Source organism: Apteryx rowi, unplaced genomic scaffold, assembly GCF_003343035.1.
Source record: "Apteryx rowi isolate R43461 unplaced genomic scaffold, aptRow1 scaffold_86, whole genome shotgun sequence".
Classification (NCBI taxonomy): domain Eukaryota; kingdom Metazoa; phylum Chordata; class Aves; order Apterygiformes; family Apterygidae; genus Apteryx; species Apteryx rowi.
This window is the reverse complement of record NW_020451160.1, coordinates 1,541,153-1,557,017: the sequence shown is the minus strand read 5'-3', so window position 1 is coordinate 1,557,017 and position 15,865 is coordinate 1,541,153. Positions and strand designations below refer to the sequence as shown.

General features: G+C 44.1%; 1 protein-coding gene across 5 annotated transcripts in view; it reads left to right on the top strand.

The window, feature by feature from the left end:
• Positions 1–15,865, top strand: part of TMEM104 (transmembrane protein 104) — a 48,235-nt gene that overhangs the window by 618 nt on the left and 31,752 nt on the right. For 3 of the 5 annotated variants that reach the window (XM_026090429.1, XM_026090430.1, XM_026090428.1), the window contains exons 2-8: positions 1,858–1,963; positions 4,737–4,858; positions 6,865–6,946; positions 7,929–8,028; positions 8,432–8,512; positions 13,222–13,321; positions 14,161–14,269. In XM_026090429.1, the coding sequence (XP_025946214.1) occupies positions 1,919–1,963; positions 4,737–4,858; positions 6,865–6,946; positions 7,929–8,028; positions 8,432–8,512; positions 13,222–13,321; positions 14,161–14,269 (639 nt within the window). In that variant the 5' untranslated portion in view covers positions 1,858–1,918. The remainder of the gene's footprint in view (positions 1–1,857; positions 1,964–4,736; positions 4,859–6,864; positions 6,947–7,928; positions 8,029–8,431; positions 8,513–13,221; positions 13,322–14,160; positions 14,270–15,865) is intronic. The other 2 variants (XM_026090432.1, XM_026090433.1) reach the window with 2 other exon arrangements.

The following is a 15,865-nucleotide window of genomic DNA, read 5'->3' as shown; positions in this document are numbered from 1 at the left end:
GGAGGGGGGCTGTGGGCTGGTTTGGGGACTGTCCCTTGAGGGGAGAAATGTGGGGTGGCTCTGGAAGGGTCTGTGGGGAGGGGGGCTGTGGGCTGGTTTGGGGACTGTCCCTTGAGGGGAGAAATGTGGGGTGGCTCTGGAAGGGTCTGTGGGGAGGGGGCTGAGAGGTGGCTCCGGGAACGTCCCTGTGGGATATGGGGTGGTCTGGGGAGGTGGCTATAACTGGAGTGAGCAGGGTCTGATGGTGAAAGATGCCCACTGGGCTGTAGAGGGGGCCTGTGGTGCTCAGTGGGGCTGCAGAGGGGGCTCTGTGGGGCTGGAGGAGTTTCCCGTGGGTTAGCAGCAGTGTCGAAGCTCTGGTGGGGCTGGGCACCAGGTAGCTGGGAGGTGATTTGTCTCCACAGGGCTCCGGCAGAGCCGCGGGGCCAGGGAGGCTCGATGCCCCCCTCCGGGGGTGTATAGGGCCCCTCCTGGGATGGGGTGGTCTCCCTGGGAGAGGATACGAGGTGCTGCTGTCCGCGGAGGAGCGGCTCAGTTAGGGCAAGGGCTGGACCTCCTTGTCATAAGTGACAAAAGTTTGCCCAGCTGAGGCTCTGTTGTGTACTGTGGCTTTTATCAGTTGTGCCTGTTTCCGAGCCGCTCACTGCGTAACGCAGCGCTGGCTCTTTTCTTTGCTATTTCTTGTCTTGGCCTCTCTGATAGACTGGCTTCTCCCTATCCTCCCCCAGTCCTTTACTTGAAGTAGTGTGAATGTCCGTGGGAATCTTTGCCTTGTCTCTCTCTCTCTCTCTCTCCCTCTCCCTCTCCCTCTCTCTTTAGTGATTGCTTAGTAACTAAAACATTGCTGGTGCAGTACGTGGGCAGAATTTGCCCTATGCTAGCACGCTTCCCCCTGGCTGTGTCTCTGAGGTGTCTGCTAGTGCGATAGCAGGCTTGCCCCTTGTTCTTGGTTCTTGGCTTCAGTGACTTGAGCTTAGATCAAATGACAGAGACCATTTCCTCTACTGTTCTGAGGGCCAATCTAGTTATGACCACAGTGGACTGTTCTTGCTAATTGTGTGCTGTAGTTTTGTGGGTGAGGAAGTGAAAAGTTTACAACCAGTTTGCTTTTTGAACAGCATTCTTAACACATGAGGTTTGTGCTGATGAATTGTCCCAGTTCTTATAACTAACAAAGAGCAAAGGTTTGTACTATAGAAGTATAAAGAGTTTGATAAAGCTCTTAAATAATTCAACTACAACTAATTACTTATTGAGTTATAAATATTTCAGAACATTGGGGTACCTCCTCCCCCAGTAGCTTTTTTTTCCAGATGATGTGAAGTTCCCTGAATGCTTCTGCTATGGAAGTCTTGGTATATGTAACAAAATGTTTTGTTTTCCAAGGTCCAGTACTTTCACTTGTCTGCTCATTTCTGTATTTGAGATAATGAGGAGAGACTGTGAGCTGTCTTTTACTGCTTTGATCTGCAGAAGGCATGCGCTCTTTAGGAGTAGTACCTGTGTGAGAAGCAGAAGTATGAAATCACCCTCAAGGCAGGCATTCTTCCTCTTGAGGTTTTAGTGTCTGAAATGGCCCCTCTGGCTATTTTGGGAAGATGAATTTAGGTCACTGTGTGCTGTGAAAGGACAGGGCTTTCTGATTACTTCAACTAGTTCAACAGGCGCAGAGAACTTTTCACAGCTTATTGAACCAAGTGTTGCATGTGAATGGGGTGTATCTGCGGGTTGTCTGAAGTGCAATGTCTTACTGAAATCCTCTTTTGTTTTAATGTCAGAAAACCAATGTGCAACAGTTGACTCATGAGTTCCTACTCTTTCTGAAAAAGATGATGAAACTTTATGATGTTTCTTTAGGTTAAAGGCAGTAGAGGCTGAAAACTCCCTGCTTGCTCTGCGCCTCCCTACCATCTTCAACATGGCTGGTGGCATTACTGATACTGGAGAGCTTTACTCTCCTTATGTAAGTACTGCTGTTTTGGCCCATGACTGCCGTTTGGGTTTTTGCTTAGTAGTCTTTTCAAAATCCTCCTCTCTCAGCATTATTTGTTTTTCATTTCCTACTTCCCTATGAACATAAGCTCAGTATTTCATGAGATAATGGATGATGTAGGTCAAAGAGTGGTAAAACAGCTTAGTTTCTTTCCTGTGGTATCTTGTCCTGAAAAAGTCCCAAGAACCTGTGAAACAAAGATTTCCTATCTCTGAGACACTTGCAAAATTTAGCTTGATTTGTTTCATTTACAGTCAGAAATGTGACTAAAAATGGGGTTATCTTGCTGCAGGGCCTCAGAGATGGTACGTCTTCATGGCATAAGCTACTTATAATGCTTAGTACGTGGGGGTTTTTCTTTTTCTTTTCTTTATTTTGCATCATGGATCCCTTTATATATTGTAAAGGGACAATGCCTGCTTAAGGTATGGTTCTAAACGTGTTAAGAACAGCTTCAAATCCTGTATCAGCCCTTGTTCTTACTTTTTATATATTCTTTAGTGTTTTCATCAGCCCAAATTGTCATGTGAAGCTAGCATAAGCAGGGGGAATTGTGACATGGAAACTATCCCACTTTGCTTTTTCTGCAGAACCAATTAGTAGTTTACTACGTTACTGGAAATACCAGTGATCATAGCCACTGGTGTTCATACAGTGTCAGCTCTTAAAAACAGTATGGCCACTTGCTCTGCAGACATTTTTTTCTGAAGTGAATTCACAAATCATTCAAGACAGAACCAGTGCTGAAATCTAAGTGTTGGCTTTCAAATGCTTTAAAACTTTCATCTCCGTGTTAATGACTGAATTTAGAAGAACTGCATATTAGACTGCAAAAATAGGCTACAAGTGAAAAAGGAAAGAGTAAGTGGGTCATCCAGACCCTAAAGGATTAGTGTCACCTGCTCTTATGTTGTTACATTAGTATTGCAGAAATCTCCTAGAGTCTCACCAAAAAGGCTATAGTGTTCTCTCCTTTTTCCTGAAGATGTCTAGCCAGATTGAATACTCAGGCATCATTCTCATCTCTGTGTCTACTTGACCAAAGTCAAGGAAATCACCTGAGTTTTTATTCAAGCATCCTTCACTGAAAAGTGAGTGATGGCCCTGGGCATTTGGAGCAGGAGATGTGCTTGGGAAATGACAGCTCTGCCAGCTGAATGAAAAGAACTTTCCTGCAAGCTGCAATGGCTGATTTTCTCCCTTCTGGGAGATCGGTCAAAAGCTGAATTTACTGTGCTAATGTCAGTGAATGTAGGGCAGGAGTGCTTGCAGGATCTCTGAGGAAAACTCCTGGTATTAATTGTTCCACACCCAGGAAAGTGTACTCAGATAGAGTTCTTTACTAGCTCTCCTCTGGAGAGACTCTGACCTATTAAACAACTTCGGGGGCAGTTTTTGATCTTGAATTTAGCTAAATTTGCAGTTTTGGGGTGGGGAGCAGTCCTGTCCAGGTGTACAATTATCTTTTGCCCCGATCAGAAAAAAGCTAGTTGCTTGAGAGGATGAAATCCTTCTCCTTCCATAAACAGTACCCCTTTTCCAGAGTGTGCTCAGCTGCTTCCTGGTAAAATGGCAAGCAGGCTCTGAATTACAATTCTGTTTGGAAATTTCCTGCTTGGCTAAGGGTAAAGAAAAAGAGTTTTTAATAGGATCTTTCGTGTGCCGTCATAACTACTCAGGTTGAGATCAGAAAATAAGGAGACCCAGGCCCATATTATAGACCCTTCTGGTAGAAGGCATTGGATTGAAAAATGACAAAAAAGCCCATGTGCTTTCTAACTTTAGAAGTACCTTTTGGAGGTAAACTTGTCTTTACAAGTAATAGTGTCTTCTCGCATGTTCTGTGAGTTTTCTCCTCTTGCTGAGTGATGACTGCAACTCATAGAGCATATGTATAGTTTTGGGGGAAATATGAGTAATTCCACTGGGACATAGCTAATCCTCCTGGGTGCTGACACTTTCTTCTTTTGAGCTTTCAAGCAAAGATCATGAATGAGAGAAGTCTGTGCCCTAAGGAACCCAGTTTAAACCACCATCTATTCGCCAGCACGAGTTGTGTGATTTTGTGGCTACCCCCTTCAGTCGGCAACACTGGTTTTGCTTTGCGCAACCAACCTTCAAAAATAGTGAAGAAAATCCAAAATAAAATTCAAGTGGGAAGTGCTGTTGCTTCAGGCTGCCACCCATTTTCTAGATTGGGCAGCACTGTGCACAAATGTTAAATTCACGGTGGCAGCTGATGGAGATGCTCCTTGTGTTTATTCGAGTAGGTGAGGCCTTCTTCCTTGGGGTGATGATCTCCTCTAACTCCATGGCAATGGTACTGACTGTCTGGAGTAGCTGGAGGTCACATTTCTGTAACTCAAGTTTCCAAAAGTGTGCTGAATGAAGGGTTTCATAGTACTAAGCATACTCTGCGCTCCCTGTTCCCAAACCCCTGGAGTGATGGATATGTGACCAAATGTGACTTCAAGATCATTAAATAATCCATATAAGCTTTGAAAAGAAGTAGAAAACTGGAGAGGGAATATCAGCGTATTTCCCCAGAAATATGCTGAAACTCACTTCATTCTCTTTGGTTATCGGTTCCCTCCTTCTGTATTTATTTCTAGTCTGGACTTGCTCCTTCTCTGCTAGCTCACAAAGATTCCTCTCTCTTTAAAATTAGTATGCCTGTGAGGTGTCTTGGATGATCTCTGGGACAGCTGCAAACTCTGATATTGGATTATGTGGATGATTTCAGGTTGGTCTGGTTTATATGTTCAACCTCATCGTCGGGACAGGAGCCCTAACCATGCCAAAGGCCTTTGCAACAGCAGGGTGGCTTGTCAGCCTTGTTCTCCTAATGTTCCTGGGCTTTATGAGGTATGTATCTTTAGCAGACTGGAGGCCTCAGTTAGGCAGAACTGTAAGAACCATTCTAAGACTTAAAGTGCTGCCTTTCTGAGTGATTCTGTCCCTCTCCTGCTTAAGCATTGAGATCTCTACAGTTGTCTTGCCTGTGGACCTTATTTGGAGGGTTGCATCTTTGTGGAAGTCTGACTAATATCCAGGATATGGTGCTACATCCCATCTCCTGACAGAAAGGAAAGATTTTCTGTCTAGTCCAGAGTCTTCTGGGACCTTTCTGCCAGCTTCCTTTTTTGAAATTGTCCTCACCACAGATACATCCCATGCCTGCCTCTGTCACTGACAGATTTCCCTAACACTGGCCAGGTCATAAGTGACACAGGTTCGTTTCTCTGCCTTGTGATTTGCAGTTGTGAAGCAGACCACTTGTGTTAGTTTTATCTTGGCCTCTGGCAATWTTCTGGACAGAGGCAAGAGTGTCAAGAAAACAAATTACCCTGTAGCTGGGCCTGTCTCGTTCCCACCTTTGCTGCTTGAGACCTTGAAGTTGGTCTCGTGGTTTGGATCCGTGCTGGTTCGCTGTGAGTTTCTGCCCAGATGCCTCCCTGCTGGAGCAGCAGGTGGAGCTGAAAGCTGTTGATACAGCAGTGATGTTTAAATAGCTTGAGATTCTCCAGTTATTAATAGCAGCGCCATCTTCCTGATGTGTTGTGAATCCTTGCTTGGTTCTAGCTTGGTTTTGAAAAATCCTCTCCTGCCTTTGTAAGAACAGAATGTAGAAGTTCCTTTCTTGTGGGTAACCAGCTCTGTCGGCCTGAATGTACCTTTGACTTGGAGGCAGTGCTTTTCTGCTCTGTTCGATGCTGCTATATAAAGGTAGCCAACTCTCAGTACTAAATGTGTTGATGCTTGTAAGTTCTGTACCTCATAGCTGTATGTCTCAGAGGCTTGGCAAAATGTGAATTGTGGGAGTGCCGGTAACTGGGAGATTTGGAAGCAATTCCTTCTAGATGCATTATTTTTAAAGTGTGAAGTCAGTGCATAAAACTCAGTACCTTCTGATATGATTTTGCTTGGTTTAATCTGGTGCAGTCACAGTATGTGGGTTTGCAGGCTCTTCTGCTGACCTGAAAGGATTGCCTACTGGTGCTGAGTGCTTTGGGAGCTGCGTCTCCATGTTGCTTTTCTTCCCGTGCTCGTGCCTGTGACTCCCTCGTGCCCTCTAGGGATCTTCTCTTCAGTGTGATAAAAATCTGTGCAGAAATTGCTATGTGGGCCTCAGGATGGGGCTGCTTTCTTTTATCCTGGCAAAACTCATTTCTCATTTGAACTTGATAAATGAGTGCAGTTCCTGAAGCAGTAAGAAACCACTTTAAAGCCTTAAATAAGATTGATTTGAGGTTTTTATTATAGGACTGTTTAACTGAGATAATGACAGTTCATCTGTAGAAGCATTGGTAGCTTCAGCCGTCATCTCTGTGGACAGGTYTTCCCATGGTCCTCCAGCAAAGCATATTTTCATGCGCTTGTGATCTGCTCATCGGTCTTGTATTGCTGCTTTACTTTTAATGCCCTTTGTAAGATTCTTCCGGGAACAGTAATACCTATGCTATGGRCCCCTAAGGGATAAGCTTCACAACAGTATTGTATTAGTCCTATGACTTAAAAGGGGAAAGGAAGCTTGCTGCCCAACAAAGGGGAAAATCCTCTTGCCTTCTCCAACCCTCTGAACCACTAGCAAGGTGCCTTCCAGATATTTAAGGTGTTTCCTTAATCTGATGGCAATGTTATATTTTACTGCATGTTGTATTTTGTGCCCTGCTTGAGCACCTTAATCTTGAGGACAGTGGGGAGCAGCAAGCTGGGTTAAAAAACTGTACCAAAAAGGCAGCGGTGGGGAAAAAGTTGGTGAAAGGTTTTGTAGAAGCTTCTGCTCCTGAAAACAGATGAGAATAATTCCCTGTGTCTCTTCAGCTACAGCTCTTTACTACTATTAATATCAACTGAATTTCTCCCTTTAGCTATATGACTACCACCTTTGTGGTAGAAGCCATGGCTGCTGCAAACGCCCAACTGCGATGGAAGAGAATGGAAAAACGCAAGGTTTGTGCAGGCTTTAACTTTCAGGGTCCTATCGTTCTTTTATCTTGTAGGGCTGTCCTCAGATTCCTCTGCAGGCTTTGCCTTGCCTCATTAGTAACCTTAATAAAGGAATAAATTTCTACTGTACTTAACTTTGCCATATAAAATATGGCTATTAATTCCCCATGGGGTTACTCGTTGAAGTCAGGAATTTCYCCTCCTGCCTTGAAAAATCTCTTGTGCTGCTCACATTTCTTACTGATTGCTCTCCTTGCCCTGAAGTGCTGCTCAGTGAATGTGGAGAGGTGGCAGCCGATACATTGGTGCCATTTGGAGTGTGCTGAGGTCTATAAATCCTTGCTGATCTCAGGTCATTTAACTGCGACAAGCTGGAATGTCCTTGCTGTCACTCAGACTGTATTCCAGGGAATGGACATTCTTGGAGCATGTCCTTGCTGTAAAACTGACTTCTGGTTTATTGGATCCTGGCTTTAGTGGCTTTTCTGGATCAATGTGAAGCATAATTGTTTGCACTGATTCAGATCCCTGCCTGCAGGCGAGTGGGTTGAAATTATGAGATGAACATGTCTGCTCTGGCCAGCTATAATAATGAATGCATTTGGATTTTTTTTTTTACCACTTCTGCAATCCTGCAGATCTGCCAGATCTCCAGACTTGCTGTTTCTAACTTCCTAGTGCCACCTATCACTACACCAACTGGATGCTATTCCTGTGTATATGACCTGCTAGGACAACAGAGTCTATTCTGTCACTCACTTTAGCCTGCTTTGCTAGTGCCCTTTTCTGCCATCAGCATGTCCCGAGCCCAGACACAAGGGCTCCCTGGTATCACCTATACTTTCTAGCCTGTCCTGTCCTGCCCTGCCTTGTTTGGAACCTTCCTTTGAGGTGCTGGAAGTGAGGCTGGGATACTGGTGGTGCCACAGCCTGTGCTGTGGGTAGCAGAAGTCTCAGCTGTGTTCTTTCTTTCCTTTTCTGCCAGGAAGATGAGGATGAGGATTCTTCCTCTGGAGTATCTGACAGTGATGTTCTCCTCCAAGATGGCTATGAGCGAGCAGAGACACGACCTATCCTTTCAGTTCGTAAGTACCCAGTTCATGCTTTCACTGGATCTGAGACCTCTTCTCTGCAGGCAGCATCCCAGTAGGCTCCAGTAAGCAGAGCAGGACTCTTCTGTTCATTTCACCCTTAACTCCMTGTGTTTGCATCCCAAAGTCCTTAGGACTTGTAAGATAAGATTCATTGCTAATTCTCTTTACCTTCTCCTGTCTGATATTTTCCTTCTAGGCCACTGAGATGAGAATATCTTATTTTGGAAACATTTTAAACTAACTTCAGGGTTGTTGGACAGATGACTCTGCAGGTGTGGAGTAGTACATACTGTCTTTAAAGCTGTTGCTGGAGCTTCTTGGGTGTGTTCAGATAGTCTGGCCTCTGGGTTTATTGGAGTAACTGTTTGAAACACTTCTTGTTTTCAACTTGCAGAGAGACGTGGCTCACCCAATATCTTTGAAATCACCGAAAGGGTGGAAATGGGTCAGATGGCTTCCATGTTCTTCAATAAAGGTAAATGCTTAATGTTTTCAAAAGTCCCTTCAAGTCCTGCTGCACATTGTGTGTATGGCTGTTCCTTAAATCTCGGTGCTTCTCAGTATCAGTTTGCATCCTGAGTTGGTGATGTTCCACCCAAAAGTGTCATTCCTTCTCTGTGGACTATATTCATCCCCCTGTGTAGTATTTGTGCAAAGTGGAGTATTTTATACTTGGATGGGCCAGAACCTGCATAAGAAAGGGTGCAGTAACAGAAATAACAGTTGCAGGATATAGGCCCAGTTTCTTGAGACAGATAAGTAAAAGTCACTGCCTCTTCTGACTGCTCTCAATCTAACTCTGGGCTGCATATATCCTCTGTGATCTTCACTATCTAAAGCAGCAGAGCCAAACTATAGAGTACACTAGTCCCACTTTGGTGATAGCATTTGAGAAGGAGGCGTTCGGGTTTCCCTGAACCCCATAAGTTTTGGTCCAAAGGAGAGAGGCCACTGGAGAGAACTTACTGAGAGCTGTGTGTGTCTGGGGAGGTCACCTAGAAGAAGGGCTGCTTGGACACTAAACTGCTGAATCAGAAAGGGTCCCTGGTGTGCACTTAAATAGACAGATGTCTTATCTGTGTGCTTTTAAAAGCCTTTGTTGCATATCAGGGAACAAGCTCGTAATTATACTGCAATAAAGCCATATCCATTGCTGCATACAATAGAAATACAGCTATAAAATTAGGCGTGCTGATACTTAGAGAACAATACATTTGAGAAACACTATGCAGAGCCAGAAAATCATCAGACACCATAGTTGTGCGGTTTTGAGCTTGTCAGGCCCCATTTCTTGTGGAAAGTAATATTCTCTTTTGTTCACTGGCCACCTTATAAACACACAATGGGCTGGTGTTTTCCACTACATTACACCAGCTTTATGCCAGTGTAAGCCCGTTACCTTCGAGGGACAGCTGGGCTTAAGGAATAAGAACTCTTTGAACTATATTTTTGCTGTTTTTAAAGTTCAGATGGAAAAAAAACTTTTTTGCTCCTCTTCTGGGCCTTTATAGATTTAAATCACTTAGGACTATCAAAATACTACACTTTGAATCTCACTGCTACTTTTCTAGTTGAAAAGGAGGAGAGGTGAATTGAATGTGAATTGGAGACCCAGAATTTTTTTCTTCCTAGCCTTGCCTGTAGCACTCAGTTGCCCTGACTTTGGACAAGTTTTCTTGCTTGTTTGCTTCACCATCTGTTTAAGGGGGGGGGGGGGAAGTGCAAACACTTCACTGTCTTAGTAGTGCACTGGGGAGTAATATTTGGGAAGTGCTATGAGAGTGAGCAGTGTGTAACACCCCTTAGCAGTGTCACTGAGGATTCAGCTGTGGATAATGACAGGTCTGTTCGGCCACAGGTGAGCTGGGGGAACCCATGTGGAGTGTTCCCATGAGCTAGTTTCAAAAGGCCCCTCTTTGCATGAACTTCATAGAGGGAGATGATAAGGACCCCTCAAGCAAGCCAGGGGTTGGGAATGTTGCCTTCTAGAAGGTCCCTCTGCCTTAATGCTAGCTGCTTCTCAGCCAGCAGAGGGTGCTGGAAATTCATGTCCTCTCTCCTGTGAGGAGCTCATGCACTTTTCCTAGCAAAGTGATATAAACTGCTTAGTATTCTAAATCTTAATCCCCCTTCTTAATGTTGCTTTAGCCAGGGTTATCTGATTTCTGTGTTAGGGATCCTCATCTGGACCCACACAGTCCAATGCAAAGGGATAAGACCCTCTGCAGGAAGTCAGCTGGAACAGTCGCGGATCCTACCRTGAAACTATTTGTGATTTCCAGCTAAAATGTACRCACAGCTAAGGGTTAGGGTAGCTGTCACTCATTTGCTGCTCTCCCTTCCTCTGTGCTCAGAAATGAGACTCCATCCCTGTAGTGTTGCAGAGTCCCAGTTCAGAGATGCCCTCTGGTCTGCTGAGCAGTTGCAGGGAAGAGACAAGTGAAGTACATCCCTCTGCAGATACTTTGTGAAGTGCTTCCTTCTGACAGTGGCGCAGAAAGGCCTCGCCTGAAGGCAGTTGCTCAGTCAGCTACAGTGAGAAACTGGGCAGTACCTGAAGTCCTGACTCCAAGCACCAACCTCTGCAGTTTCACAGCTAGCAAATGTCTGGGTTGGTTTTTGCTTACACTACACAAAGYGGGGGTCCAAAGATGAGATGTCTGAGAGCTTTACAGCCTTCAGAAGGAAGGCTAGTGGAGGCTTTGCAACAGCCCTCAAAACCTCTGGTTTCTAGTGAGTTATCTGTTCATTTTCCTTGATGGATTTTAACAGTCTAACAGGAGTTGAATCTGCAACTCTGAGAGTTAAGCTGGGGATAAATCTCTACCTCAGACCATCTGCTTTCTTAAAGGGAGCTGACTTAAGTTTAGGCTGTGAAGGGCCTGCAGTGCGCTCTTCAAAAAGAACCAGCTCTAAAGGATGATTTTTTTTTTTTCTTTTCTTTTTAAACTTGCAATGTTGGGTGCTTTYTTCTGGAATCTGGCAGTCATTTATTGTAATAATGGATTCTGGGCGCCTCTATTGTGCTGTGTCCTCACAGGAAGTCATTGATTTTTCCTGTTTTGTGTCCAGTAATGAAAGTATTGATTGGGGAGGGTCAGCAGCAGTTTATAAAAGAACTGACACTAAAGTTTCCTGCCATTGGAGAGGAAGGGTTTCAGAGAGGAATATCACCTGGACTTCCCACAGCCAGAAGTCGGCACTGGAACAGGCGTAGAGTGTACGCCCAGAAGCAAAGCCCCAGTGGGTACCCAGTGGTGCTGCTGTAGGTTTGGTTCTTGTGGTGCTGGTGTGCTGACAGGTGGAAGAAATGCTAAAGTAAAATTCTGTTCTCATATACCCTCATGTGCCCAATGCAGGAAAGCCTTCAACTTTCTGTTTAGCAAAAGCAAGATGACTGTTGGCACAGGGAGGAACGATTTATCTTGAATTCTTAGCTTGTCACGCTAACCTTATTTTATGAATAGAGCAACTGAGGCCTGAAATTAGTAGCAGGTCCCCAAAATAAAATCTATATCTGTGTCTAGCTCGTCCCATGCTTAGTGGATCTTGAGCTTCTGTCTTAGGTCAGATACTTGTTATAATTTTCAGCTTCCTTTAATAGGAAGTTGGAGAAAACTGGTAGGTAGTTTGCTGCCATCTTCAGAATGATGCAGAGACTCCTAAGGGTGTAGCCATCTTAAATCTTTCACAGAGGAAGAAAACAAGGGGGGAGTATATAAAATGGGCTGACTATTTGTAGAGGGGCTGAAGATCTCATTATGTTCTAATTTAGACAAACTAGGAACATTTCTGGTGTGTTGGTTTACTGTATTGCTTTATAGAAGTAGGGAAGTTGTATTGCTGCTCTCCAAATACAGCCCCTTTTAGAAATGCTTTTTTGTTAAGTACCCTCAGCATATTGAATAATTTACTTAAATGAAGGAGAGAGACTATTAATGTTTCCTGACATCCAGAGATCCAGGGGCRGTAGGATGGCAAAGCCCATGGTAAAACTCGGGGGCTATCAAGCACTGTAGAAATATTAATCCCTGTTCCTGCAATAATGTTATCCTTGTTTGATAGTCGTCACAGGTGAGGCTTGGAGAGGTGAACTAATTTGCCCAAGCTGCACTAAGATTTTAGCATCAGCCAGTACAATTAGAAAGCATGGGCAGGTTCCCTGAGCAGTTTTCCTTTAATATCAACTTCTTAAATGAGACAGTTTTGGGTTTTTTTTCTTCATAGCTCACCTATCTCTGAACTAAAGTATGTTCCAATTTGTCTTGCCTTGGTGAGATTTATACTAACTCACTTGTAAGAAAAGAAGCCCAGCGTCTCATGAAGCATCTTTTTATACCTGTTGATTTCAGTCCTTCACATCCATGTGTTGTTGTGCCCCAGTAAAGCTGTTTTGTCTACCTGATTAAGGCATTTTTAGTCTCACARCTGAAAGCAGAGCAAGCTTTTTTTCAAAACAAAACCAAAAAAAACCTACGGTGTAGGGCAGGAAAGACTGTGTTCCCTGTCTGTGGCACTGGTATATTAGAGAGCTGCAGAAAGGAGGTTTTAAAGCTTTGCAGGTTTGAAACTTGACTTAGCACGCTGGTGTTCAGGGATCTTCCAGAGCAGCTTCATTTCAGCCCTATGGAACCTGAGCTCTGTGGGGCCAAATCCCTAATGTGAAGGTCCTGCGGTTTTACAAGCACAAAGTTTAGAGTCAGCACAGCACTAAAGGTGTCTTGTCTCTTCATTTCACTGTTCCTGAAGCTGTGTTGCTACCAGGTCTGTCAGCATCTTCTAGATGTTTGCCTGGGGCTKTTCCAGGTTGACAGCTTCATCTGGTGGATGGCTTGTGTGAGACCTGTTGGTTTTGGCCAGCTGTTAGAGGATGGGCTTAAACTAGAGGGCCTAGTGTCAAGGCCAGATATTCAACAAGGCAGAGTTGATCTCTGAGACACCTATTGTCTATCAGTTCCTCTGTTATAACTAAGCTCCCTGAGCTGCTGCTGTGACCCTTGTGTGGAGTTTGTTGCAGAAGGAAGTAAACTAAGGAGGCAAACAGTGAGATATATATAGATATAGATAGATRGATTTTTTTTAAAGACCTTGGAAAAGTTTCATGTGAATTGTTGATGTAAAGTGCAGAGTTCAAGAATCCGCGTGTACTCTGCCATCTCTGTACAATGTTCCCTTTTCCTGCAGTGGGTGTCAACCTCTTCTATTTCTGCATAATTATCTACCTCTATGGGGACCTGGCAATCTACGCAGCGGCTGTACCGGTCTCTCTCATGCAAGTGACCTGGTAAGTGTGCTTACCACTGTGGGGTTGCGCGCTAACGGTGAAGAAGKTAGGGTTTGGGGATTTGATGGGGTRATAAGTCCAACTGGGATCAGCTCTTCCCTCTGAAGACTGGAGTAGAGAAGTGCCTCAAGGACAGCTCACCACTTAGCAGGTGGGAAGGTGAGGTTGCTTTATATTCTCCCCCCACGTGCCTGCTGCATGCTCCGCTGCTGTTAGGTGCCTGAAGAGTAACTGACCTGATTTCAGATGAGTCCAGAGGTGTGAAGTACTTCCAGCTTCAGCACCTTGCAGATGTGGGACTTGTTGCTCACCAGTCTGACTGCTGTAGCCTGTGCAAAATTTAGCTTCTCTGTGACTTAGGGTATGAAATGAGAGGTGTGACACTTACCAAGCCTGTGACCCRCTAGTGATGACGTTATATTATTTTGCAATGTTTACCTGACGAGCTTTGGACTAAGACTAGTTCCTTTCTCATAATCAAAAAAACAGCCAGTGGAAGAGATCGTTTTGATCAGATTTGTGCTGGGCTGAATTTGGACCCATGACTTGGAAATGGAAGCCYAGGTGATCCACATATGGCCTCTAAAGCCTGATGGCCAAACTTCTAAGTAACTGCATGCAATCTGAGATTTGCCTTTAAACGCATGGTTTTTGGTGACTTCATGTTTGCTGAACTGTGCAACAGAGCAAGGAGCGTGTATGTGTTGGTGGGGCAGGGAAGGGGGTGAGGAATGGATGCTTCTTGTCTCTGAGCTCTCCTCTCTCTTAAATGTAGGAAAAGGGAAAATAATTGCTAGGAGTGAGCAACTGCCTTTTATTTCTCCCTCCTCCTTTCGCAGTAGTGCCACTGGCAACCATTCTTGCAGTGTTGGAGATGGCACAAAGTATAATGATACAGATAAGTGCTGGGGGCCAATTCGACGGATCGATGCGTACAGACTGTACCTGGTGAGTTTCTGAAACTGGTATGACCGTTATTTCCCTTTAAACATTGTTTCCGATCTGAAATAGCATGGCTGCGGGKTTTTTTTCTTGTAGGGATAATGTGGTTCAAGTGAACAACAAAGGTGTGAAGCTCTCAACTCAGTCGTGCCTTATTGGCCAATTACCTCTTCTGTCGTCTTGGTGACRTTGCTGTATTTCAGCTTGGTGGCTACGCTGGCCATCAAAGTCATCCTTATGGTTTTGGGTTTGTTAAATAATGTTCCATCGTTGTTGTATAGTTTTGTATTGCTTAAGCAGGTGATATGTCCGTGCCAAAGTGGTTTTGGGGGGTTTTTTGTTTGTTTTTTTTTTCAGTGCCTGGCTGAAGTAAGTTGCTTTGAAGTARTTGTTCTCAATATACTCAAGTATATTAGGCTCTCTTGAGTGCATTCTGTGTGTGAATAAGATCTGTTTATRCTGCAGGAGGATCTGCTTTTTGAGAGATGATGGAAACATTCTACTTAAACAACATCCAGTGCTATATGCTGCTTTTGTAATAGCTTTCTGTCTAGTTTAGGATTGTCTATTGCATCTATTACTGCGCGGTGGTTCTGCTGTGAAACCAAGGTTTTCCCAAAGGATGATAAACACTGCTTCTCTTGAGCTTGGTGGGCGTTGAGCACTCATACCTGAAGACAGATGTCAGTAGGGCAAAATGGGAAGAGGGAAGTATTTAAGTGCTGCATAGTAGCATAGCTGTGRCAGTAAAACCAGTGTGGCTTTTGGGCAGAGCTGTTAAGGCTTTAGGTGACAATTTAAAAAAAAAACAAGAGTGAAAAGGCTCTGGATGGAGGTGTCCCTTTTGCGTTTGCAGAGAAATTCAGGGGTAGAGACTATATAAAGCTATTTTGTGGTTACTGTGTTTTGTGCGTGCGGTGGATCACGTCCCTGAGTGCACTTGTTCCAGCATTATTGAAAAAGTAAGAGCTTGGGCCTCAGGAATATTAGTGAATGTCAAAGCCTAGTTAATTATTTAAGAGAAATATTATTGCTTTGTTAAATTGCGTCTTAGTCTATTTCTTTAAAAATTCCACATGATTGAGGATTTCCTCCCTGAATTTCAATAACTCCTCCTGACCCAGCAGAAGGAGTTAGTCAGAAAAGGCAGACATGCATTAATTACTGCCTGTGTCTCCCAGATATTATGCCTATAGCTCATGATGGTAATTGTTAGCACTTGAAAAATTAAAAAAAAAAAAATTAAGACCGTATGAGCATTAGACTTGCTGTTGTCTGTGTGTACATGACTTTCAGAGACACCTTTCCCTCTGCTTGTCTCCTCTTCTGGATTTGGAGAGTAAATATTTGCAAAGTCTTTGGTAGTGGTTAATCCTCCCCTGCTCAGTAATTGAGATGAAGATTTCAGCTCCTTGTTAGGAGTAGGGAGGGAGCGTTTGCAGGAAAATGCTGTATCAGTCTGTGGTGGATTACTAGGAGGGAATTGTTTCCACGTTTGCTGTGTTCAGAAGTCTGCTGTCAGCATTACCTCCGAGCTGTAGTTTTTATTAAGGTTTCTAATGTTTTTCACTAGATGAGTATGCGGGTAAACTGGGACTTGTT